Here is a 26,019-nt window from a genome sequence, read left to right as displayed (position 1 = left end):
TAAGCAATCCGCTTCTCCATGGGAAGCCAATGCAGTTGATTACAAGACTGAAGTGATGTGATCTGACTTTTTTCGATTTGGTAACAATTCACGAGCAGCTTTATTTTGGAGTAGCTGCAGTCTTGTAATTGAGCTTTTTGGCAACCTGTAGAGGAAGAAGTTGCAATAGTCAAGTCTAGAGGTAATCTGTGAGTGAACTATCTAGATATCTAGCATTTTGCATGCGTCTTCGTCAATAAGGTTCTCCACATGTCCAATGTTTCTGAGTGAGTAGTGGATATTTTGACATAATTTTGAGAAGTGAGTTTGCATGTCCAAAAATTTATCTAAAGCCTAAAGCATTCCAGTTCAGACACCCTACCATATTCACTGTCTATTTTAATGCCTAAATTTAATAAGAATTATGGCATAGAGTCTATGATAGAGCTGGGTTATGATTTAACACTGCCAGAAATAAATGCATGATAAATTTCAGCCAATTTTAGTCCTTTTCTATTTCATCTAATTAAATAGCTCATTTCTCAAAGTCTCACTCGAAAGATCGGGTACGACTTTCTCCCATCGCTGTTCACAAATTCAAGTTATTGAGCTGAGAGGGCCATTTTGGGTGTCCGGATTGGAACACCCAGTAATTTTAATTTAGACGTTTAGATATTTATTATCATATCTCTATATTAAACATTTCTAGCAATTGTCCACTCGTAGGTAAGTAGAAAAGATTTTTTTTAATTAGACCCTCTAGGTCTACTTTCAGTTCACTATAGACTATTGCTCACCGTTTTCCCTTGAGTGGGGTTTCTTATCATTTGTTGTGTCGCCATCATGAAAAACCACGATATTTGCCTGCCTTTTTTCTGATAGTTTTTAGGGCTTATTCAAGACAGACGTGATTGTTTAAACTTTCTGTGAAAAAATCAAAAGGAAAGAATGAAGAGAGCACAACAACTGAGAATTTGCTAGGATGCTGGGGCGTAGCGTTCAGTTCAGCTATTGGCGTTTGGCAAGCAAGCTAGCAGACGACACAAGCCACGTTGATTTGCCAGATTGCTGTATTTGAGGAAGGATGCCGATAGTATTGCATATTTAACGCTAACCTTTTCTCTCGTAATTTTGGTTGCTTTAAATAACTTTAAGTTATATTTATGGGATAACCAATGACATTTGCTGATGTTCTAATTTATTTTATCTTGTTATTTTGAGCATATTAATTATTTCCGTTTGATATCACTTAAAAGTGGGTATTAAACTATTTTGTTATAAACAACATTCATCTTGATCGGTTTAAAGTCACGAGATTTTACCAATCAGCAGTTTATGCAATTCAATTTCTTCTTTGAAAATATTGAAAAATATTAAGGAGTTATGTTTGCGTTGATCTTTCCCTGGTTTATTCTCAAATGAGTCATTTTTTTCATTTGTTAGTTCGTTTTTCGTTAACTTCGTTAGATTCAAGTTTTTAGTTATGTGTCTTATCGTTGCCACCAACAAACCGTCTTTCGTTTGTTTGTTACCATTTTCATCGACTGCAGTTGTTTCACTTTTTGTTGAACAATTTTGGAGAGATTGTTGTGCCTTTGTAAGTTTTTTTTTTAGAAAATAAAAGTTGTCTTTATCCATTTCATTCTTTGTCACCCATGCCTCATGTATATTTTTATTTCAATAGATTTCAAAATCGTTTTTATCTTGCATTATTATTAGATATATTTATAATGAGATGATAATAATAATAATTTAATAATGCAATCTCACCTGTTGTCCACCTGTAACTTTTTGTTTACAGTACAGGCTATTCGATTTCATTTATTTTATAGATTTACACAATTTTACTTTCGGGTCTATTCGCTTCATTAAGTCCTTATATTCATTAGACCAAAGAGTACCATTATTATTGCCAGTAATTGCCGGTCAGTTAGTACTGACTGCTAACTAGAGATATCTAGAAGACCATTTCAACCCAGCTTGACTTTATAAGGTGAGACTCCGTACTGTTTAGTCATAACGAAAGTGATTCTATCCTTTGCCTTACAGATAAACGCTGACAATGCCAACTGCTGCAGCTAAGTTAGACGAGCCTTATTACTGCTCACAACAAATAAATATCCCACCGGAGTTACCTGACATTTTAAAACAATTCACGAAGGCTGCTATTCGCACACAACCAAAGGATGTCTTGTCGTGGTCCACAGCGTAAGTTACATTGTAAATGAAAGGATATAATACATCAATTAACAAGTTTTCATTTAGGCTCTTTAGGTGAAATTTGTTTGATCTTCTGTTATAACCAGATACATCCCGGAGAGATTATGACTTAATCTTTATAATGTATTATTTATAATAAGAACATTTTAAAGAAATTGAACGACTGAATGGTTTTGTTGTTTTATATTTGTTTTATTCAGTTTGTTTTTTTTTTAAGTTTTTTTTTTTCCAGGGCAGTTTGAAGGGTGCCTGTTTTGTTGTTTTTTGTTCTTTTTTTTTTTTTGGGGGGGGGGGGGGGGGGGGGGGGGGGTCTGCAAAAAAATGTTCCCACACGTTAATGATATAAAAATGATTTTGTTTTGTTGGATTGGTGAGTTAAATTGCACTTTTGACACTTTCTAGATAAAATCCCAATAAACACCTAATCTATCTAGTTGTAATACAGTGCACCACGAAAATCTCGAAATCACTGAAATTTCGAACACATGAAAATTCCCCTTTTAAACCCTCTATTTTCATTTTACTGACAACATAGAAATCTCAAACATTAGGCCTATCGGAGGCTACTACAGAAATCTCAAACAAAATAGACCTTGACTTTCGCATTTGTTGACAAAATTCTTTTGCCTTATGTTTGTATTGAACGGAAACTAGAACTGTCATTGCTCTCTATATGTATTAGTTAATGTGTTAAGCATGTCTGTATGGAGTATGAGTATACATATATATATATATATTATATATATATATATATATATATATATATATATATGTGTGTGTGTGTGTGTGTTTGTGTGTGTGTGTGTGCGTGTGTAGGGGGATGAGCGAAGCGTGTTTGACCACTGTCTGCATGCGATGCCTCATTCTTAAGTGTACCAGTACCAGTGGGGGCTAGTGAGGCAATGATGACCTGAGGCTGTTACTGTTATTGAATTGAAATCAAAGAAGTGATTAGGGGTGGGGTGAGAAAGATAAGTGAGGAGTGGTAGGGATTAGGCACTGGAGTCGTAAGTTAAAGATGCTGCATGCTGAATGTGTAATCAACAATGGGACATGCTGGATTTGCTTTCTTATTATAGTATACATAAAGGGGAACATTATTCCACCTGATATGGAATGAAAAAAGACACATTTAACGCTATATCTCATTGTAATAGGACCTCACATAAACAACCCACATTTACTCCCCTTCTCACATTCTTCTTCATAATCGTTGTAAAAGAACCAAATACGGAAATCTCGAAGAAACAGGCCCAGTCCCAACTTGTTTGATATTTCTGTGCTGCACTGTAACTTGATTGATAATGAAACAATAAATTACTCTATACAAAATTACTGCTTTTTGTGTCGTATTTACACATGGCAATACACACAATGATCGATTTTAATTTAGAAAGCTCATCCTTATCTATATTATCACCTATTCAATTTGAACAGCTATTTCAAGGCAATGTCCAAGGGTGAAATACCACCTGTGAAGGAGAGATTAGAAATGCCAGTTGCTACCCAAAAAACTGACAGTGGCCTTACACCGGGTCTTCTCAATATTTTGAATAAACAAGTAAGTGCAACTTATTTATATTTAAAATTAAAGAAATGCTGCCATTATTTATGCATATGACAATTAAACATTCATCATTCAAGATGAATTTTATTGTTCCTCTGGGATCCACTGTCTCAATCTGGTAAATTGTCATAAGTATGAAACTTGGTTTGTTTGTATGTTTTTTTGTGTGTTTTGTTTTGTTTTTTGTTTTTTTGTTTGGGGGGTGGGGGGGGGGGGGGGGGGGGGGGGGGGGGGGGGGGGGGGGGGGGGGAGAGATACTCTACTCCAAACCATTTTTTCAAATCATACTAACAGCAAAAATATGTTAGTTATTATGGAAAGTACCAGTGATTCTAAGACCTTTTTATACCACAACCGAATGACAGGCAATTAGTTCAAAAGTTAGGCTTTTTGGTCGCATTTCAAATGATATATATATATATAATGTGTATTTTAACTACAAAAAGTTGTAGCAAATTTTTTTTTATCAGTGGTCAGTTGGTCATTTTATGCTCAGTGTAGCGTTGAACCATAATAGCAATATGTGAATTTGTCTTTTATATAGTAAAGCAAACGACAAATCCTGATATGCATTTTTGTCATCAATGAAATTTTGAAGTATTTATTGTTGCCGATTTGTCTATCTTATATAGTAATTTGATGGCTTTAATGAGTGGTCAGTTTGTGGCCATTCCGGTAATTTGCCCTCTATCCATAATTGTTTCTTAGGCCTTCGTTGCTACCAAATGTTATGCTTTTACCACAATATGCACAAATTTGGTTCTAACTACCTCTACACTACTATATTATTATGGTATGGAGTTAACATGATACACTACGCAATTAATAGCAGTAGGTTATAATTGGTAATCGGCATTGAATGGGGATATCATTTTTGTTTGTTTGATATTTGTTTTTGTTTTTTGTTGTTTTTTTTAAACTTTTTTATTTGTCATTGGTTTTGTTAATTTTTTATTTTTTTTTGTCGTGATATGGGCTTTTTTTTTCTGGTCAGCGATTTTTAGATTTACATGATCTTAAGGCACTTCTTAACTAGAAAGTTGGCACCTTTTATGTTTTTATCTCTACATTCCAGTTGGGTCCCAAACTTCAAGTAACTCCAAGTGACGTGGAAGAAAGATGGCTTGATCTGGCCCTACCAAAAGAACAGTTTGATGATATAATGCGAGTTGGAGGTTTCTCTGGCAAATTTCAGTGGAACAGATTTTTTGCTCTAGCAGCTTCCGTACTTGGGGACGTAAGTTTCTTATTTCAATTTTTAGGAGATTCTTTTTTTTTTTTTGGGGGGGGGGGGGGGGATTTTTAAAGAAATATTATTGTCAGTCATACTTCAGTCTACTTTCACCACTGAAATTTATGACAATCCAATCGAATCTGCAAAATTAAACAACTATGCTTGCAAAAGACTCAGTCAATCAGTTCGCACTTGTTTTGAGGTTTTCAATCATTTATCCTAATCTTTCTAAATTTTGAAATCAGCTTTCACAAAGAAATTATTTTTCCTTTGAGAGGAGACCATTTTAAGAGAAGAAAACAAGACTATAATACACAACAGAAACTGTAATAAACTTCCATTGTTTTCCTCATGGCTGTGAGATTATTGTCCATTGACATCCCATGAATCGCCATTGATCAGAACCGTGATGTCAGCTGTTAAGTCTAGTCTTGGACCAAGCCAACATTTCTTGGTACTGATACCAGTAATGGAATTCAGGATATCAGTATTCTTGGCTTTCAACAGCAAATAAGCGAATGAGAAATGCTCCCCACATCACCCGAAATGTGTGAGACTGTCTATCTGTCTTTGCAAGCTGCCAGGCCAATCCTGGTCTGAAACCGAGACTGAGTGTTGGTAAATGAAACAGACCACCTACCCCCCCCCCCCCCCCCCCCCCCCCCCCCCCCCGCCCCCTCAAAACAACCCAACTCAACTCTTTCTCAATTTCTTTTATATGCGGTGCCAATGCTCAGCTTCTCTGTCTCGATATTATTGACAAGGTCAATGTCACTATTACTGGTACTCAGTCTTGATAGTTAAGTTGTAGAAGACGCCATTGTTGTCGATGTGGGGTCAGGTGAGGATAGTGTACCATCGGTACCAGTTTCCTGCCTTGCCACTATAGAAGCTGTCAAACCCTCCACTGTTTTGCGCAGCAACTTCGTTATTTGACTTCCGTGCCAGTGCTGAGGAAAGGGTCCATAAAATTATTCTTGGCATTTAGAGACAGACCACAATAACAGACATTTTAAAGTCAAATAAGTGGACCATCATAAAATTCAAGATCGGCCGCCAAATCTTCGACAGGTTTCCCTTGAAATTATCTCGCATTTTCTCATTTGTTTCCCTTTCATTTTTTTTTTTTTACATCATGCTTATATCAACATTTTACCATGTCCAGACGTGTCGATATACCGTTCCTTGACTGTATGCTAAAACAAGATAACATGGGGGTTCAAAAAACAAAAAAATAAAGTTTGAAACTGCATTATCAGAATGCAGATCACAACAAGACACCTTTGAAAATATTATTTTAGTATGGCACTCGCTTTCGGATCGGAAGGTCCTCGGCTAGAGACTCACTCGGACATATTTGAGTCCTTGGAAAAGGCTCTTTATTCACATTCTCTCATCGTACTCAGGTGTAAAATGAGTAACTGGCCGTTAACAGGATTGTCTCTGTCCGAAAAAATTGTAATATCGCCCAACAGGAGTCATGACCCGTCCTTCATGTTGTGTTACTGTTGGCAAGGGACCCAATGTAAAGCGCTTTGAGCATGTTTAGTGGATATTGCACTATATTAAAAGCTCAGTTTTTAGTTCTTGCTTGCTATCTTAAGTCAATGGAAAGCAAAGGTGTTCCTCACAGGAATAGATCAAAAATACATTTGTGTTTCTCCTTTATCATTTTTAATATGTTTATTTTTTGTCATCAAATCATTTTATTTTAATTATTTATTTTGAAACCAGAATATTACAGAAGCAATGAAAACCATTTGTGAGATTTTGACCAACGACCCAGTAGGTGGACCCGCCAGAATTTCTTTCTCCCTCTTCCAAGAATTGTACCGGTTTCTGGCAGAAGTTGATGGGGAAATTTCCACACAACAGATTAATGATGTCGTCCTCCACCTTCAGTATGATGTGTAAGTGTGATCATTTGCCTTATAAATATGTTATAGTCTTATAGTAGTATAGATGTGTGCACCATCAGTTCTGGTCTCATTTGGCTCTATGAGTTTGCCTATGTTCTATTATAATCATTTGATTGGATGCTCAGAATGTCTTGTCTTTTTTTGTTTTTATTTGGATCATCCTTGGCTGATCTCCCAATGGAAGTAAACCAGTGTTTACTATGGCTGCATTAGAAAGTCAAGCGGAAGAACTGATCGTCAATATTTATTTTGGGGGATCCCTAACCAACACCAACACTTAACATGTAGGACAAGAAATGATGGCTATTAGGTGATAAAACCCCTTTTTCCGACAGAGACAACGATGTTAACAACTAGATACTCATTTTATACCTACTTGAGAGAAGAGAGAATTTGAGTTACGGGCCTTGACCAAGGACTCAACTATGAGCTGCTCAAAGCCGGACTCAAGCCCTGGACATTTTGGTCCAAAGGCAAGTCTTATACCACAAAAGCACATAGATGTACATAAGTCTTTGGCTCTGTGTATTGATAAAAAATGTAATTAGCTATTATATTCTCAAACTAATCTATTACATCAATATCAAATTTAAGTTATAAATGCATTCAGGGTTTGCCTGTTGCCTGTTTGATGCCCTTCTACATGTTCCTGATGTTGCCACTATCCGACGCTTGCTGGATGTCCAACAACTGAATCAGTAGTCGTTGGTGCAACATCGTGCTGTTTGCTGTGCTTTGCTACATGCAGCTCGGAATGCCTGACTTGGGTCACGCTATAGTATAGCTGATAAGTGCAGTACAATTGGCATCAATGACTATAATACTGGCGTAGACACAAACAAGTTTCTGCGTGGATGACAGGTGCAGCGTAAAATTCTCTCTGTGATGTCTGTTGAGGGTTCAATCATGCAATGCAATGTATGGCGTACTGCAAATCCAACACTGTTTTCCTTCACTTCCTTAGTGCCTTTTCCTTGGCAGAAGACGGTATAATGTTCCTCCTTCAGAAATCCAGTCTCAGGGAGTTGTGTTTCCTGCAGGGCTGCTATGTCGATGTTCAGTCTGTTCAGTTAACAATTGATCACTGCTGTCATTCAAGCATCATCAATGACTTGAAGGTCACCTGTCAGTCCTGGGTACATGGTTCTTACATTTCAGCTTGGTAATTGAAGACAGGGGACTTCATTTTCTTTTTCCTTTGCTTGCCTGATATACAGTTTAATGATCCACTTGTCAAGCTTGCAGGCTCTAAGCTCCAGGCACCCTCTAAAGCAGGCAGATCGTGGCAGGTCAGCACCTTTCTGGGGAGGGGGGGCTACCCAGCTTGAGTCGGTGAAGATGAGACTGGAGTGTCCCCTCCAGGTCGTGGCATAGGCAAAGTATATGGTCCAAAGGATCGCAGAGTAATACTTTCAGCATCAGTTTGACTGCAGATTTCTGCAGGGTTTACGCAAAGACCATACTCATTCCCATCTTCCTGCTCTCTCTCTCTTTTTTCTCTCTCTCTCTCTCTCTTTCACTCTCTCTCATGCATGCGTACACAAGACCCTAATACAACATAGACATATTCGAGCATTGCCAACAGTAAATTTATGAGGTTGATCATTCCTTTGAATATATTTTTTTTTCCATTTTCTAACTAATGCACCAACTGTACTTACAAACAAATTTTATTCTGGTGCTATTTTCATTTACCCTTTTCCACCTTTATACCTTCGTATGTTTTGTCGCAAGTCATTAAACAATTTTTGTGATTTATCTATTTAAAAAGTGGATTGAGAAAAGAAAGCAACACAGTGTGAGCAGTTAACTGGTTTGTTTATATCCGTGAGGCACGTGCTGCTCTCTCATCAATGGGAATTTAGCTTCTCAATCATTCCATTTTCAAGTGTGTCACATAGGCCTACATTTGCATATGGCAAATTTGGTGTTTTGTTAATAGAAGTTTGTAAACAAAACGTTTCTCAATTTTCCTTATATAATTAGGATCGAGGTTTATTAACATATTAAGTGTGCGTTTCGTTACATTTTACTCAATAGAACTTCCCAAAAAACCCAAGTCAAATACTTTTGCTACCCACTGTATTTAAAGATCTATAATAATAATATATTATTTTTTTCATTTTTTGTCTATAGTGACAAGCAAAACGGTTATGTGATGCCAAGGAACTTCCTCAGTCCAGACTGTCCCCATCTGTCTTAGAGTGACTGTAATTGTTAGCATTCATATCATCACCATTGTATTCATTGTGTCACTTTAACTCTTCACAGTCAGGGCTCAGGTTGATATATCTTAACATTTTCATCAAAAGAGCAGTAACAGTTGTTTTACGTTGAATTGGGTTTTTTTTTTGTTTCATTTTGTTTGATTCGCATCTTTATTTCTGGTTTCTGTGAAGACAGTGATGTCTTAAGCTTTCACTCGAGAAATAATTGACGAAATTATGATTTGCAAAAAAATTTAGTCCTCATTTAAAGGCCACTCTTCTCATTTATATCAATGAAAAGAAAATGAAACTGAATTATTGGTTGTACAATACATTTTTTAAAAACTTTTATCTAGCACTTTCTCGTGAGGGAATGGACTGCTCTAAAAAGAAAGCATGCGGTACATTATAAGAATAGTCATTGTTATTACCCTCTGTGCTTATGTAATTTGGAATTGCACTTTAAAGACTCTCTCTCTCTCTCTCTCTCTCTCTCTCTCTCTCTCTCTCTCTCTCTCCTTCTCTCTCTCAGTATCATCGTCTATTTAACTTCAAGAATCGGTGCATGCTCTTGTATTTTCATCAAAGATTTAATAAAAATCATTCCATTCTTTAAAAAGGATTATTGTATGTCGTGTGTGTCTTTTCCTTCTATTTTTCATTTATTGTTCATCTTAGTGATCAAAGGTGAGGGTTAGCTGAATTATCATTTATAAATATTTTGTTTATGGTATTTATTATTCTAAAATACTTGGGTTATTAAAAAAATTCATCCAGAACTAAATTGTTGTGATTAACCGAAGTTGAATTTCCTGTCCACAATTTTCCACATTTTACACATAAATATTAAACTCAAATCAGTTGTTGTAAACATTGTTCTTAGTCCACCACAGCCTGAGCAATTTGATGGAAGCAAAAACCATATGGCAACCCTGTATACATTTTGACAAGCAAAAGCAGCTTTGATGCAAGCCAACATCTTATTCAGATTGGTTAACTTTCAATTTAAGAGTCAAAGATATTAGCCATGATGAGAGACAATAAACACCAAACCTGTTGCTCACAATGCACAGTTGTCAATCCCAAAACAATGGATATCATCGCTCAGTCTCTCCCTCCAATCCATTGTTTGCCTGTTGTCTAGACCATGCCCAGCCCGCTTGCCTCAGATCTATGGTCACAAAAAAGGAAGCTCAAACTCATACTGCAAAGCTCTGCCCTATTTTGTCTCTATTAGAGTGACGACACACTACTGTAGCATTAAACCCCCGCCCGCTCTCCATTTTCCAACTTGACATGATTTCACATATGATGAAATTTAATCATGAGATTTTGCTTGATTACTTTTCTTAATATGCCAATTTTTGAGGTCAAAAATTTGTTGTGATTAACCAAAGTTTGTTGCAATTAGCCAGTGACTTTTATATATAATTAATTCCGTTTCCTGGGATATGTTGCGATTGACCGAAAGTTGCGCTTAATCAAGTTACGATTATCCGGAGTGAACTGTACTAATAAACGAACTAGGTGACCCACTCTCCTTTTACTCAAGAAGATGGTTGACCATTTCGACCCCTTACTTGGCTTTGACAACTGAAAATATCCAAGTTACCAAGAGAACAGTGCTAAGTCAATAGGGAGGTAGTCACCACAGACCAATCATGTTGACCATAGATCTGAATCATAGACCACAAAATTCCAAAACCTTTCCAAGATGGAACTACAAGAGAGTCAACTGGGAACAAATTAGCTGTCTGTGCAGCTATGTGGTCTAGTGGTATGACACTTGCTTTCGGATCGGAAGGTCCTGGGTTCGAGCCTCGTGCTCGGTGCATAGTCGAGTCCTTGGAAAAGGCTCACATTCTCTCACCGTACTCAGGTGTAAAATAAGTACCTGGCCGTTAACAACTTTGTCTTTGTCCGAAAAATTGTAATATCGCCTAACAGGCGTCATGTCCTGTCCTACATGTTAAATGTTGCTGTTGACCAGGGATCCCTTGTAAAGCGCTTTGAGCACATTTAGTGGACATTGCTCAATAAAGCTCAATTTTTTATTTTAAGCCATCCTGACTGATCAGTACTCAAAGAAAATTAAAGAGAATGACATAAATATTGATAGAATAGTGCAACACCTCAATAATGCTGTCTTGAAATTGAAAGCACCAAGGGAATCAATCCCTCGAGGGGCTCAGAAAAATTAGAAGCAATGGACTTAGTAACTCCAAGAACTAGAAGATGAAGTTGTTTGGGTTTTTTTGTTTTTAAAGGTTTTACGGCGCTGGCAACACATTTAGGTCATATCAGCGCTAGTAAAAAGGAAGATAATGGATTAATAAAAAGTTCTAGAATTACAATTAAAGCACCCAAGGAAAGGTAAGACAAAGGAGAATTAGTTCTAATAGGAAACAGATGTAGATTCCAAGAGCACACTATCAGTGTACTTAGTTTGAGATCACCTAAAAGTCTCACCTAGACACCAGCACAAGATCCCAAGAAGAGTAATACACTCAAATGTTTACATCATACAGTCAAAATAACAAATATAACAGAGAGATTATTTACAAGGAAAAAAATATCATCTCCCAAAACTAACTATACATTTGACTGTTTCCCTCTCAGCCAGGGTATCTGGCCAGGGCCAGGACAAAACCAAGTAATCTCATTCCAAGACAAAGACAGAAAGCAAGTTGGAAAACAGATATAGGGGGATAGAAGACATATTAAGTACCTCCCTGTCCACTATGGGAGGTCAGGAACCCCCACCCAGTAGAAGACGAAGTGTCGATACTAATGATACACGGTCACACAGAAAGACGATTTACAGAAAATGATAAAATATCTCTAACAGTCACTGAAACAAACATACTCATATCTGATTGTTTTCCTTATGGAAAAGGACTTAAGTCAGGGTGGGCAAAACAAGGCCACTCCAGAACAAGGGCAGAATGACATAAAGAAAGGGGAGTTACAGATATAGATTCTACCATTAGCTATCATCGCCATTACTGATGAGAGACAATGAGTGTGAAAAGAATATAATGAATTTATCTTTAAAATATTTATTAACAATCTCAATTTCTTTTCTCAAAATACAATCACAACAAAAGCAATCATCCATATCAAATATTTACATTATTTTACTCTCACACATTCAAATGTTAAAATAATTACATTTTAACTGGTACATAATAAATGTAACTGGAGACTAATCATTTCATAGCTGGACTGTACTTTTTTCAAATATCGTCAAGAATGGATATATCAATATCTTCGGGACTGTGGTAAAATGTCGATAAAAGCATTATATTGATATAATATCAGTCCATCCAAAAATTGAAAAGGGAAACAAATGAGTAAATGCCAGAATAACAAGGAAAGTCAATCTTGATGGTTTGGTGGCCTTTATGGGCCAATTTTGAAATTTATGACGGTTCACTTCATATGACTTAGATAGTCTAATATTTTGGTCCGTCTCTGGCCAAGAATAATTTTATGGACCCTTTCCTTTGCACTGGTAAGGACCTCAAATAAGGAAGCATCCACATGAAGTTGCTGTGAACCTTGATAGCTACTATAGTGGCATGGCCAGAAAATGGTCCCAATGGTACCTTATCCTCATCTGACTCCATATCAATGGTGTCTTCTTAAAAATAATTATTGTCGAGTGGTATTGAGACTGAGTATCAGTAATGGTGGATTGACCATGCCCATAATATCAAGACAGGTAAACTGACCATCGGCATTGCATTTTTAGAGAAATGGAGAAAAGATTTTTTATTTACTTTGTGTGTGTGTGTGGGGGGGGGGAAGGGGTCTCATTTACCAACCCTCAGTCTCGGTTCCAGACCGGGATTGGCCGGGCAGCTTGTGAAGACAGATAAACAGTGGGTGATTTGGAGAGCGTTTCTCGTTAGCCTATTTGTTGAAAGCCAAGTATATTGATATCGGGAATTCCCATTACTGGTATCAGTAAGACATGATGGCACGGCCCAGGACTAGGCTTGACGGTTGACATCAAGATTCTGATCAATGATGATTCACAGGATGTTACTGGACAATAATCTTGGTTTTTCTTTGACTTATTTTACATAACAGAGGGATCTCTCTGCATTTTTATTGCTATGTTTTACTTCAATGCAGGATATCTTGACCTTTTTAGATTGTTTTTTATTAAAGACAAATTAACGCCGGTATCAATGGTTCTATCTCGATATAACCGTCTTGTGGTAAAATTGTTGTCGAAATAGGCAATAATTATTTACTAATATAACCAACAACAACAAAAAACGTGGTCGATATATCCACTCTGCACTGTACAATTTCACTGTTTGAAACTGTAGACAATATCGATTTTTTTGTGGTTTTATTTTTTTAGTATCATTTACTATTTTAAAAGGGATAAAGGTAAAATCTAGAGCTAATCCTAGTCATAATTCAATAAGTCACTCTTATTCTTAAGGGGGGGGGGGGGGCTGAGAAAATTTGTATCACAATAACCTGAAAGGTTCTGTCCATATATACTGATAGTCAATAAAGTGGGGAATTTTTCTACTGGGGGAGCTAATAAAATATATTGGGCATAAGAGAAACAGATACAACTTCTTATAATTAAATCTGAATTTATCTTAAAATAAATAAATGAAAATGAAATCCGTGAACTTTTCTGTCATGACTCACATTTTCAGAACAAAAACCATAACTATATTAAATTTCATTGATGCACAATTTTTCATAGATTTTTGTTAAGTAAGACTGTTTTCCTCCAATAATCTAAATTAATATTTAAAAAAGGAAGCAACACAATCAAAGAAAAACAGATCATCAAGATAAATCAGGTTGTCTAATTCTAACGTCTCTGTTTTCATTTTTGACAAATTCTTTCAGGAGCTCCATTACATCTGACTGATATTCCTCTGGTGTCTCCTTGACTCCTAGAAAGAAAGAAATACAAAGAAAACAATATTACCATTACTGCTTATCACACTCTAAATGCCGTTGAGTATTTGTCACGGGGAAGTTAGGGGATGGAGTTTATATTTTTTTCTAAAATTCCATATATACAAAAACTTTGGCATGAAAAAAAAATATTTGTTGTACTTCATTTGTACAATTTCAAAATAGACAGCATCTAAAGCTGTACTTTGTTCTTTTATCCTGTTCTATCAATTCAAAATGGCGATGTGGAAATGTGCAGAAAAAAAAAAAATATAAAAAATGATAATGAAATAATTTTCAAACCACAGATAGAGCAATGTCCATTAGATTGAAAACCATTGAATCTTTTTAAAATTACGAAGTTATAGCTTTTCAGACCTGCCAACTGTTCAAAATGCCAAACTATGCGAAATTTTAGATTAGTCAAACTCGAGCCTGTCACACATTGTTAACTAAGAAAAATTAAATGGGCAAATATAAGAAAAAGTGTGTAAGACCATAACAATAATTAGATTTGTTTGTTATTGCTGTTAAAGGTTTTATGTCGCTTGTGACACTTATAGGTCATTTAAGGCAGGTAAAAAGGAAGATGGAAAGGTTAAAAAAACTGAGAAAAGGTAAGACAAAGGAGACTGGTTCAAATAGTAGAGTCCAAGAGCAAACTATCAACGTGATTTGTTTGAAATCACCTACAGGTCCCATCCAGATAGAAGCACAGTCTCCCACCAGGAGGAATTAACTCAAATGCTTACAAAACAGGAAATTCAAAACAAAAAATACTACAGTCCATAACAGAGAGATGATTTACAAGGGAAAAAATATCATCTACTTCACCAGTTTCAAGTGATTGGTTGACTATTTGTATTATATATGGTGCTATATCGGCCAAACACGATAACAGCAGAGAACTTGGTAGTGGGCCAACCTCAAACATTAAGGTGGTGCCTTCTTTGATTGCTTTCAATTCATGCACATCTATCAATTAAAAGACAGAGAGAATAAAATTGCCTTTGAAATGTTCAAAATCCGGAACACAATCATAAGAGTCTAGTTCATTTCTGATTGTTTTTACTTTTTCCTCAAAGTAATCAACAAATTTATCAGCCAAATTATTTGTATTTGTTGGTAGTGATGTTTATTTTGTTCTTATCAGCAAATCATCAATGTCGTTTGCAAGACTTTTCATTTGATAATATAGAATCATAATACTCTCTCTAGGATCACCTGAATTCCCATTTCCAGATTTCTTTTTGTTCTTCATTAGAGATAAATGGTCTGCACTGTTGGCTTTATCCACTCACTCTCAACTTTCCTAAGATCTGACTTCACTTGTTTTATTATGGAACTGTACCATGGTTAGTATTTCCTAACAGAAATGCGCCTTTGAGTTATTGGGCCGCTTTGGTAGACCACATGGCAGACCGTTTCCTTGAAAGAATTGATATTGAGGGACTTTATGCAATTCAGCGAAGAAGCGATGTTCTGTTTGAAATCATTTATATTGATATTTTTCTGATTTATTTAGAGCTCATCACTATTCTACATTTGACTATTTCCCTCTCTATAACATCTCTATACATTTGACTGTTTCCCTCTCTGTCGAGAACCTGTTTCCTCTAACTCCTCAGAACATGCAAAAGACTTGAGTTATTCCAATCTTCCTTTGGAATAGACCCATCTTTTGATGGTCCTCGTTATCTATGTACTAAATATAGACAAAAGAAAAAAAATGTCCCTTGAGATGAAATAAAGGAATACACTCCACTCTGGATAATTGCAACTCGGCTTATTGCACCTTTCTGTTAATCACAACATTTACTAAGAAATGGAATTAACTCTATATAAAAGTCACTGGTTAATTGCAACAAAATTCGGTTAATCACAACAAATTTTCATTCGCAAAAAGTGGCAAATTCAAGAAATCAAGCAAACAAAATATGATTAAATTTTATCATGGATGAAATTGTAACAGGTTGAAGAATTGAGAGTGAACAGGATTTAATGCTACAGTAGTGTGTCAACACTTTATTACAAACAAAAGATGGCGAGACTTTGCAGTTTGGGTTTATAATGTCATCTGTGGCCATTAAATAGGAGAGGAGGAGGCTGGGCATAGTTTTGACAACAGGTAGACAATGACAGCTGTAAAGAGAGACTGGGCGATATCCTTTGTTTTGGGATTGACAACCGTACATTGTGACAAACGAGTTTGGTGAGAGCTTACTGTCTCTCATCACAGCTAATCTCTTTGACTCTTAAAAATGTTGAGAACAAAAGAGTGAAAGTTAATCCAATCTAAATAAGATATCGAGTTGCATCAAATGTGCTTTTGCTTGACAAAATCTATACAGGGCTGCCATATAGTTTTTATTTCAATCAAATAAGAACAACTGGTTGGAGTTTACCATATTTGTGTAAAATGTTGTAATGGTGGACCGGTAACTCAACTTCGGTTAATCACAACATTTTCGCTGATCCCAAGGTGTTGCGATTATCCAGAGTGGATTGTATCATTTTGATCTTATCTTTATCTTACCAGTTATCCAGTAATAAATTTCCCAGTCATTAGTAGGACGGTTGATCAACTTGTCATATGATTTAAGTTGTTCTACAGTAAAGGAATCCAGGAATTTACCCGCAAAATTGCTGAAGGGAAAATAATAAGAAAAAAAATGACATTAAATATTGAAAGTGGTGTAGCATTGTGGAATGTTGATAGATACCTGTTGAAGATGGAATCTATAGTGCATGTAAAAAAAAAAGAATCCATGTGTGCTTTCATTATGAGGTAAGTCCCTGATTGAATATGTATCATCATATAACTGTATAATCCAGAAACCACGCTTGACTATTGGAATCTACACTATTTTTCCATCTCATTCTATCGCACTTAATCAGTCATGTATAGTTGACTGAAAGCTAAATTCCCACTGAAGCTGTTGTCTTCATCAGAAATGTCAAAACAAAAATAAAGATGGAAAACAAAGGCTCATAAAAATTATTGACTTCAAGCTGACAGCACTTTTTCACCCAATGGCATTTTTTGTCAATTTACTTATGTGGAATTAATTACATTCTGGCTCCCGTTTCCATGATAGGTCAGTTGTTGTAATCTGATTTATGAAGACTTATTTAGTCTGATTGTTTAAGTCCAAAGTCCAAAGACCATGACAGGCAAATTATTTTAGTCTGATGATCTCTGAAGACCATAATATGTTAATTACTATAGTCTGATTTCTTAAAGACCATGTCGGGCTAATTACTTTACTCATGACAAATATTAAACCATTGTCCACACTGATATTTTAAAGACCAAGTTAGGTCAATAATCAATTTTTGTTAAAGAGTCTAAACAATTGCAATAGAAGAGAATCACTGGCACTGACTAGAATCAACTAACCTGCCTAGTACTGAGAGCTACCAGAAGTAGTTTTACAAAGCCTTATGTAAGTGTGATTGTGTGTGTGTGTGTGTGTGTGTGTGTGTGTGTGTGTGTGTTAGGATTTCCGCGTATTATTTCATAAATGTCTGTCTTTGAGTCTATGTGTGAGCTGTAACCAAATAAAAAATTGTCTTAATGGACAATAAAGATATTATTATTATCATTATTATTATTATTTTACTATTATTATTATTATTATTATTATTATTATTATTACTTTTACTATTATTATTAATTACTACTACTACTACTACTACTAATCTTATTATAAGTGATTCATTATGTGTGATCATTATACTATGTTCATATGTTTGTGGGTTATAGTTGGCCTGTATTTCATCATTCCGAAAAAAAAAAAATCATTTCAGTACCCCTTAATGATTCCAAAAGGTTATGTAATAAAATCTTAAAGCTACAAAAATCTCGCCACTAAAGGGCTTACAAACCAAAAGAATTCTCCCACTAACCTCAACAATAATCCATTTTCCAACATGCCACGCTTACGGCTCTGATAGAGAAGTCTGGAACGTTTCAAGTCAGTGGTTTCGTTTGTCTTTTCTACATATTCAGGTATAGGAGGGGTCATATCCACAGGGTCAACAATGTTACCACCGCCATCTGAGTTTGAGAAGAGCCTCTGTGCATATCATATGGATATGGATCAATGACAAATCAAAGATATACAATTTATTCATGAAAACATTGTTATCACTGAATGCCTATCTAAATACTGAAAACAATGAATCAAGTCTGTGACAGTGAAGAATTTTCTTCCTATATGACATCTTCATAAATCCATTTCCTTTCTTGGTCGAATTTTAGCTTTTTGTGGGTGTAATAATAAACTAAATATAATATCATGAAAACATGAAAAGAAACAGCAAAGTTTATCAACTGTTAGCGAGGTCACCACACAAGATAATTGAACCCCCTCCCCTAAGAATCATCAGAATATAAAACAAATTTCAGGGAAAAAAACATAGCAAAGCACCTCGTCTACGTGTATCAAAAATAAACAAGAAGAATTTCTTATTGAAGAAACAGACGTACAAAAACGATAGGAACAATCAATGCATTAGAGAATTATATGATGATACAGAGAGAAAGGGCCCACCAATTTCATTGAATCATAAAGTGGTCCAGGACGGATTCAAAATGTCTTGGATCAAATGGGCATTGTTATGTGTGATCAGAGATGTTAAATGATAGTGAGACATGGACCACGGGCAAAGAACTAAGGGAAAATGTTGAAGCATTTGAAATGTGGTTCTTGCAAAGAATTCCATACACAGCATGCAAAACAAATGAAGATATCCTGAGATCTAGTAATAGAGAGACAACTGAATTTATTCGGACAGGTCATGGAAAAGAGTTGGTGGTAGTGAGCGGAAAAATCCAAGGTAAATGTTAAACATTCTAGGGGAAGACAATGAAGAAATTTCATTGCTGAAACATCTGAAGGACTTCACTGGACAGTCACAAAATCAGTGAGAGACAGAGATCTATTGAGAGATATATCTCATGAAGCCTCAGAAACCTGGGATGGCATGAAGAAGAAGAATCTAAAATAAAATAAATAAAATAATAATAAAATAAAATTCCCTTTATTCGTCCCATAGGGGAAAATTGTCTCTAGGGTCTATTCCAAGGGAAGACTGGAATAACCCAGGCGTCAGCTGCAGAGCAGCGCCGCAAATTGAGCTAAGGCAAGATGACTTGCTCAAGGCCACACACCGCAGCGGCGGGTGATCGAACTTGGTAACTTTCGGGTTCGAAGCAAAAACCGTACCGCTAAGTCACGCTGCACCCAACCTCCAACCACTATTAATTTCACTGAAATAAAGATAAGAATGAACAGAAGAAGACCAATAAAATAAAAGGGTGGTGAAAAGTTTGTATGGTATGATAACTATGGACCAGTTAATGATTTCCTTGCCGATTTTAAAAAACACAAAAAAACACCACTTTTTCGGGTTTTTTGTTATTATGTTTCTATCAGAGCAAGAGATGGTAAATTTAATGAATGTTTCTTCTCTCTGATTCTCAATCTATTTCTATTTATCTACTTTGATGATTGATTGATGATTAGACCCTTGGCTGTTTGAAAGAGCATAGGTCATCAACGACTCCTCTCCAGCGTACTCTGCCCTGGACTGCTTTTGTTGCTCCCTGCCAGCTTAAGCCCATCTCTTCTAGCTCTGCATCTGAATGTTGCTTCAGCTACTCTGTCGCTGGTCTCTCTTCCTTGCGGTTCCAGGTCAGGGATTGGCGTGTGGTGCTTGTTTCTGGCTTCCCCAATGTGTGTCCAATCCAGCCCCACTTCTTCCGTAAAATCTGCTCCATTTTTGGTTCATGCTCAGCTCACTCACACAGGTCTTTATTTCTGATCTTGTCTGGCCATCTCTGTTGTAGATGCGCCTCAGACAAGTGTTGAGGAACGTCTTATCTTCTGCAGCATTGTCTTTGTTGTCCGCCATATCTTGCAGTCATAAAGAAGAACAGACTTGACGTGTGAGTTGAAGATGTGAAGCTTGGTCTTAATGCTAATCTTTGATGCCCTGATATTTCTAAGCATAACAAAGACGGTTCTTGCTTTTCCTATCCTTGCTGTGATGTCTCTGTCTGTACCACCAATCTTGTTCGGTAGACAAAGGTATCCACCTTCTAGATGGGCTCTCTGCCAACTACGGTTGGTCTGTTGGCACTTGTGTTAATCTTCATCAGCTCTGTCTTGTTTTTGTTTATTTTAAACCCGGTTGCAGCTGATATTGTTTTAATGTGAGCCATTTTGTCTTCATTCGTATGTGGTTATGGGACAAGAGTGCCAAGTTATCTTAAAGTCCAGATTATCAAGCTGCTTTCAGAGAGTCCATTGTAACCCATTATTCCTGACTGCTGTAGTGGTCATCATGATCCAGTCAATGACCAGGAGGAAAATGAATGGTGACAATAGGCATCCCTGGTGGACTCCTGTCTCAACCTCAAAACTGTTTGATATCTGGTTGGCATACATAATCCTACAACTCATGTCCTGGTATGTGCAGCAACTGAGGAAGACAACATTCTGGGGAACTCCATGGTGTCTCAGCAGTTTCCAACGTGTCTCTCTATCAACACTGTCGAATGCTTTTTCATAGTCTATGAAAGTTACATAAAAAGGGTTGAGTTCCACTCTATTGGCTGCTCCACTGTGTTGCGCAGACTGACAATCTGGTCTGCACATGATCTATTTCTGCAAAAGCCCGCTTAATGGTCCCGGAGTTTGCAGTCAACTGATTCTGAGCACCTTGCCTGGCACTGACAGTGGCATGATTCCTCTGTAGTTGCTGCAGTGTGAGCAATGAGGGACGCGGATGTCTCATCAGACCACCACCTTCTGCAGTGAAACTCAGGCTCAAGAGGCACAACGCCAGTACTACAGTGACAAAATTCAACGTGGGACTGCTCAGGAGCATAGAAACAAAGGAAGCATTCCAGATTAGTCTTTCGAACCTGTTCAAACGACTTCAAGAGCTGATGGAAGACAATGAGACAGACATCTAGACACCTTGGGAAGAAAAATCATCATAACTTTGGAACCCTTTATCCTAGATCTAAAAGTAAGGTATCATAAATTCTTTTCAAATTCAAAGGCCTATCACTATCACCATCATTATTCATTTCATTATCAATCATTTTTATTTTATGTAAAAAAAAAAAAATAAACATTAATTAAATTCTTATTCTAATCTATTATTAATTTTTTATTTTTGACTCGACTTAAATTGTTGTACTCATCATACTCACTCACCGTTGCTGTCACTTGTATAAGTCTAAGTCTTGGCTGCAAGTTGCCAGTAAACAAGTGACGGATCTGTTTATATGTTGGTGTAAATTTTGCCATGTTATTTTTCGTCTGATTCTGACCTTCCGACCAAGATTCCAAGGAACAACTGTGGATTCAGGGTTGCCAGATTATTTTTCAACAAAATGCCAGGGGAAGACTCAAAAAATGCCAAAACACTCAAAAAAAATGCCAAAGTCTGTTGACTCCCACCCCCACTAAGAAAACTACTCACTTTTGATAGACAATTTACTATCATATCCTGGTGGCTTGCGTGTTTTCTTTTCTTTTCTTTTTTTTTTTTTTGAATTACACTTAATTTCCTGTTGGGGTAATTTTTTACCTACTGACTACTAAGTGGAGTGCTAAACCACTACACCACGGTTGGATTTTAAGAATGAAAAAGAAATACATTAACATGAAAGGTAAATACGTAAACAGTTAAATAATTATTGACAATTAAGAAAACTTACTGTTTCGTGTTTCTTATGAAACTTAATTAAGAAAAGGTGTCATTTGAAGTATAATATACAAGAAAAGAAAATGCCAAATGAAAATGCCAAATGCCAAATGATTTTTCTAATGCCAAACGGTTTTCAAAAATGCCAGATTTTTGGAATCTGGCATTTAAAATGCCAAACTGGCAACCCTGTGTGGATTATGAAACTTGTTTCAAAACAGAAAGTAAGCAATAGCAGTCGTGTTTGTTTAGTTTGTTCCCCGACCTTTTAAACTGAAGTGTCTAGACATATTTGGAAAGTATAATATGCAGCCTGCCGTTTTGATCGCATGATATCGTCGGATGATTGTACTATTTTCTAATATCTTTATTATATTCCTTACAGATGTTCATTTTTATGTTACATGGGTATCGTGGGGGTTTATCTAACGTTTGATAAGAGTTGATGATAAGTACTAGATCATAACTCATCTCAAATTAGAATAATAATAATAATAGTGCGATCAAGGAATTTACCCTTTTAATTCTATGAGTGCGATAAATTAAAGGCTAGCACTATTCAGTATCTGATACTGAATAGTGGTTTTGCACTATTCAGTATCTGATACTGAATAGTGCTTTTGTACTATTCAGTATCTGATACTGAATAGTGCTTTTGTACTATTCAGTATCTGATACTGAATAGTGGTTTTGCACTATTCAGTATCTGACACTGAATAGTGGTTTTTGTACGGTGTTTTTTTTTCCGAAACCTGACAAAGTTATGGGAAGAGGACAGCTTTGGGAGTGAATCTGGGACTCAGAAAAGTGTACACCAGTGGGGAGTGAACCTGGGACTGGGTTTCGGCGGGTTTCGTAATAAAAAGCAATTACTTTTTACGAAACGCGACGACACCCGGCAATATCCGACAAAGTTATGGGAGGTAGGCAGCAGCGTGTGTGTGTGTGTGTGTGTGTGTGTGTGTGTGTGTAGGGGGGGGGGGGGGGAGGGGATGAACCTGAGATTCAGGGAAGTGTACACCAGTGGGGAGTGAACCTGGGACTCTGGGTTTTGTAAAAAAGCAATAAAAAATGTGGGGGGGGGGGATTACTTTTTTTACGATACCCGACAATATGCGCAAAGCGTGGGGAGTGAACCTGAGACTCAGTGAAGTATACACCAGTGGGGAGTGAACCTGAGACTACGGTTTTCGGCGGGCTTCAGCTAGTTTCATATAAAAGCAATTACTTTTTTACGAAACCCGACTAATCCTGGCAATATCCGAGAAAGTTATGGGTAGTAGGCAACAGTGGGCAGTGAACTGAGATTCGTGGAAGTAAACACCAGTGAGGAGTGAACCTGGGACTGGGTTTCGGCGGGTTTTGTAAAAAAAAGCAATTACTTTTTATTTACAAAATGCGCCAAATCCCAACAAAATGGGGCAAAGTTATGGAAAGTAGGCAAATAATGGGGAGTGAACCTGAGACTAAGGGAAGTGTACACCAGTGGGGAGTGAACCTGAGACTCTATTTTCAGCGGGTTTCAGCGAGTTTCATATAAAAGCAATTACTCTTTTACGAAACCCGACGAAACCTGGCAATATCTGAGAAAGTTATGGGAAGTAGACAACAGTGGGGAGTGAACCTGAGATTCATGGAAGTGTACACCAGTGGGGAGTGAACCTGAGACTCTGGTTTTCGGCGGGTTTCAACGAGTTTCACATAAAAGCAATTACTTTATTATGACACCCGGCAATATCCGACAAAGTTGTGAGAAGTAGGCAACAGTGGGGAGTGAACCTGAGACTCAGGGAAGTGTACACCAGTGGGGAGTGAACCTGAGACTATGGTTTTTGGTGGATTTCAGCGAGTTTCACATAAAAGCAATTACTTTTTTTACGAAATCCGGCAATATCCGACAAAGTTGTGAGAAGTAGGCAACAGTGGGGAGTGAACCTGAGACTCAGGGAAGTGTACACCAGTGGGGAGTGAACCTGAGACTATGGTTTTTGGCAGGTTTCAGCGAGTTTCACATAAAAGCAATTACTTTTTTACGAAGCCCGGCAATATTCGACAGTTATGGGAAGTAAACAGTGGGGAGTGAACCTGAGACTCAGGGAAGTGTACACCAGTGGGGAGTGAACCTGAGACTATGGTTTTTGGCAGGTTTCAGCGAGTTTCACATAAAAGCAATTACTTTTTTACGAAGCCCGGCAATATTCGACAGTTATGGGAAGTAGACAACAGTGGGGAGTTAACTTGAGATTCAAGGAAGTGTACACCAGTAGGGAGTGAACCTAAGACTCTGGTTTTCGGCGGGTTTCAGCGAGTTTCATATAAAAGCAATTACTTTTTTACGAAACCCGACAAAACAAGGCAATATCCGACAAACTTATTGAAGCAGGCAACAGTGGGGGGGGGGGGGGGGGGGGTGATCCTGAGATTCAGGGAAGTGTACACTTGTGGGGAGTGAACCTGGGACTCTGGATTTTGTAAAAAAGCAATACCAAGGGGGAGGGGGAATTACTTATTTACGAAACCCGCCAAAACCCGACAAAGTTATGGGAAGCAGGCAGCAGTGGGGAGTGAATCTGGGATTTGGACACTGATGAGGATTGAACCTGGGACTGCGAGAGGCTGATTCCAGTGGACAGTGAGCTCAGAATGTACTTTTATTTCGAAACCTACCGAAATTTTCAAAAGTTATGGGAAGTGGGCACCATTGGGCAATGAACCGGGACTCTGGGAAGTGCACACCGGTTGGGAGTGAACCTGGGACTGTGAGAAGAGGATATCAGTGGAAATGAACCTGGGACTAGGGAAGATGGATACCAGTGGGAAATGAAGCCGGACTATGGGAGATGGGTACCAGACGAGAATGAAGCAATTACTTTTTTACGAAATCCGCCAAAACCCGCCAAAAAACCATAGACTTAGGTTTACTCCCCAATAGTGTACACTTCCCTGAATCTCCGGTTCACTCCCCCACTGTTGCCTACTTTCTTTCCATAACTTTGTCGGATATTGTCGGGTTTCGTAAAAAAGTAATTGCTTTTTTTTTACGAAACCCAGCCCCAGGTTCACCCCCCAACAGTGTACACTTCCCTGAGTCCCAGGTTCACTCCCCACTGCTGCCTACTTCCCATAACTTTGTCGGGTATCGGCGTGTTTTGGCAGGTTTCGTAAAAAAACAAACACCCCTAACAATACCACGTGTATTCAGTAAATAGATGTCAATTGTAGTCTAATATTCAGTATCTATTTAAATTATTATTATTATTATTATTATTATTATTATTATTATTATTATTATTATTATTATTATTATTATTATTATTATTATTATTATCACGTAAATTTTAATATAGTACGGCAATTAATTCACGGAAGTACATCGCTCAATTAAAAAATGCAGAAAGTCTGCCCACATATTTATAATGAATCCGGTTTGCCTTAGATGACAAAACAAACAAACAAACAAACAACAAGAACAACAACAAGAACAACAACAACAACAACAACAACAAATGAGACAAACAGAAAAAAAAACAAGATTTTAAAAAATAATGAACAATAGAAGAGCACAATAATGAAAAACAACAACGAGATGATAACACATAAAAGATATTCGTAATAAATCGATAACTGATTAAATTACTCCAACTACTTGACTAAAAAAAAATAATCATCATAATCATAATAGTGATGATGACGATTACAACAACAATAATAATAATAGTAAGTAAGTAGAAATAATAATAATAATAATAATAATAATAATAATAATAATAATAATAATAATAATAATAATAATAATAGAAGTACAATAGTATAATATCAACATTAAAGTATATTACAAGCAAATAAAATTATAAAAACAAAAGTTTAAAAAATATCAATAGACAGAAGGAATTAAAAAAAATAATGGGGAAAAAAAAAAAAGTTACCCCTACCGGGATTTGAACTCTCGAACCTTAAAACTCAAACAGCTTATATCCACCAAGCCATGGTGTCACTGAACCCTTAGTGACATTTAATCATGTCTATTTAGACATTTAAAAATGGATTTGAATGCCACTCTTATTTTGATATTTTGAACTATGTTAATTGCATAAAAGCAGAAATTTAAAAAAAATTACGATCAAAATATTTTTGAATCGGGCTGTCAGTGCATGTGTTCAATCTGGAAGTAGGTCAGTAGTTTATTTCCATTCAACCGAGATTGTCGCACTTTTCACTCTCTCTATAAAAAAG

At 36.7% G+C, this 26,019-nt stretch overlaps 3 protein-coding genes across 4 annotated transcripts in view; 1 reads left to right on the top strand and 2 right to left on the bottom strand.

The window, feature by feature from the left end:
• LOC144978642 (uncharacterized) overlaps positions 1-2,027 on the bottom strand; it is a 33,887-nt gene extending 31,860 nt beyond the window's left edge. The window contains exon 1 of the mRNA XM_078924955.1: positions 1,750-2,027. Within this exon, the coding sequence (XP_078781081.1) occupies positions 1,750-1,800 (51 nt within the window). The 5' untranslated portion in view covers positions 1,801-2,027. The remainder of the gene's footprint in view (positions 1-1,749) is intronic.
• LOC144978641 (ropporin-1-like protein) lies at positions 1,453-9,748 on the top strand. Its single transcript, XM_078924953.1, has 6 exons — positions 1,453-1,576; positions 2,029-2,187; positions 3,637-3,760; positions 4,842-5,003; positions 6,735-6,910; positions 9,056-9,748. The coding sequence occupies exons 2-6, from the start codon at positions 2,042-2,044 to the stop codon at positions 9,120-9,122; spliced, it is 675 nt and encodes a 224-aa protein (XP_078781079.1). The 5' UTR covers positions 1,453-1,576; positions 2,029-2,041; the 3' UTR covers positions 9,123-9,748.
• A 2,421-nt stretch (positions 9,749-12,169) lies between these two features.
• On the bottom strand, positions 12,170-26,003 carry LOC144978640 (succinate dehydrogenase assembly factor 2, mitochondrial-like). 2 transcript variants are annotated; one of them, XM_078924951.1, is made up of 5 exons: positions 25,719-26,003; positions 21,294-21,435; positions 17,971-18,140; positions 16,598-16,707; positions 12,170-14,057 (listed from the first exon to the last, which is right to left on the bottom strand). In XM_078924951.1, exons 2-5 carry the CDS (start codon positions 21,384-21,386, stop codon positions 13,948-13,950), a joined length of 483 nt encoding a protein of 160 aa, XP_078781077.1. In that variant the 5' UTR covers positions 21,387-21,435; positions 25,719-26,003; the 3' UTR covers positions 12,170-13,947. The 2 variants fall into 2 exon arrangements, with proteins under 2 accessions (XP_078781077.1, XP_078781078.1); XM_078924952.1 differs by having other exon boundaries at positions 25,739-26,003.
• Positions 26,004-26,019: the final 16 nt, after the last annotated feature.

This window comes from Berghia stephanieae, chromosome 8 (genome assembly GCF_034508935.2).
Source record: "Berghia stephanieae isolate SIO BIC M18660-M18661 chromosome 8, UCSD_Bste_1.3, whole genome shotgun sequence".
Lineage (NCBI taxonomy): Eukaryota > Metazoa > Mollusca > Gastropoda > Nudibranchia > Aeolidiidae > Berghia > Berghia stephanieae.
The sequence above is the reverse complement of the archived record's forward strand: the minus strand, read 5'-3'. Positions and strand labels throughout refer to the sequence as shown.

What these genes read in the sequence shown, in the direction of transcription:
- LOC144978640 (XM_078924951.1), bottom strand. Translation starts at nt 21,386, where the DNA reads ATGGCAAAATTTACACCAACATATAAACAGATCCGTCACTTGTTTACT. An exon ending in TTATACAAGTGACAGCAACG is followed by an intron (nt 18,141 to 21,293) that starts GTGAGTGAGTAT and finishes TGATATGCACAG; the next exon opens with AGGCTCTTCTCAAACTCAGA. An exon ending in AATTTATTACTGGATAACTG is followed by an intron (nt 14,058 to 16,597) that starts GTAAGATAAAGA and finishes CTTTCTTTCTAG; the next exon opens with GAGTCAAGGAGACACCAGAG.
- LOC144978641 (XM_078924953.1), top strand. Translation starts at nt 2,042, where the DNA reads ATGCCAACTGCTGCAGCTAAGTTAGACGAGCCTTATTACTGCTCACAA. An exon ending in GTCTTGTCGTGGTCCACAGC is followed by an intron (nt 2,188 to 3,636) that starts GTAAGTTACATT and finishes CAATTTGAACAG; the next exon opens with CTATTTCAAGGCAATGTCCA. An exon ending in CAGCTTCCGTACTTGGGGAC is followed by an intron (nt 5,004 to 6,734) that starts GTAAGTTTCTTA and finishes TTTTGAAACCAG; the next exon opens with AATATTACAGAAGCAATGAA.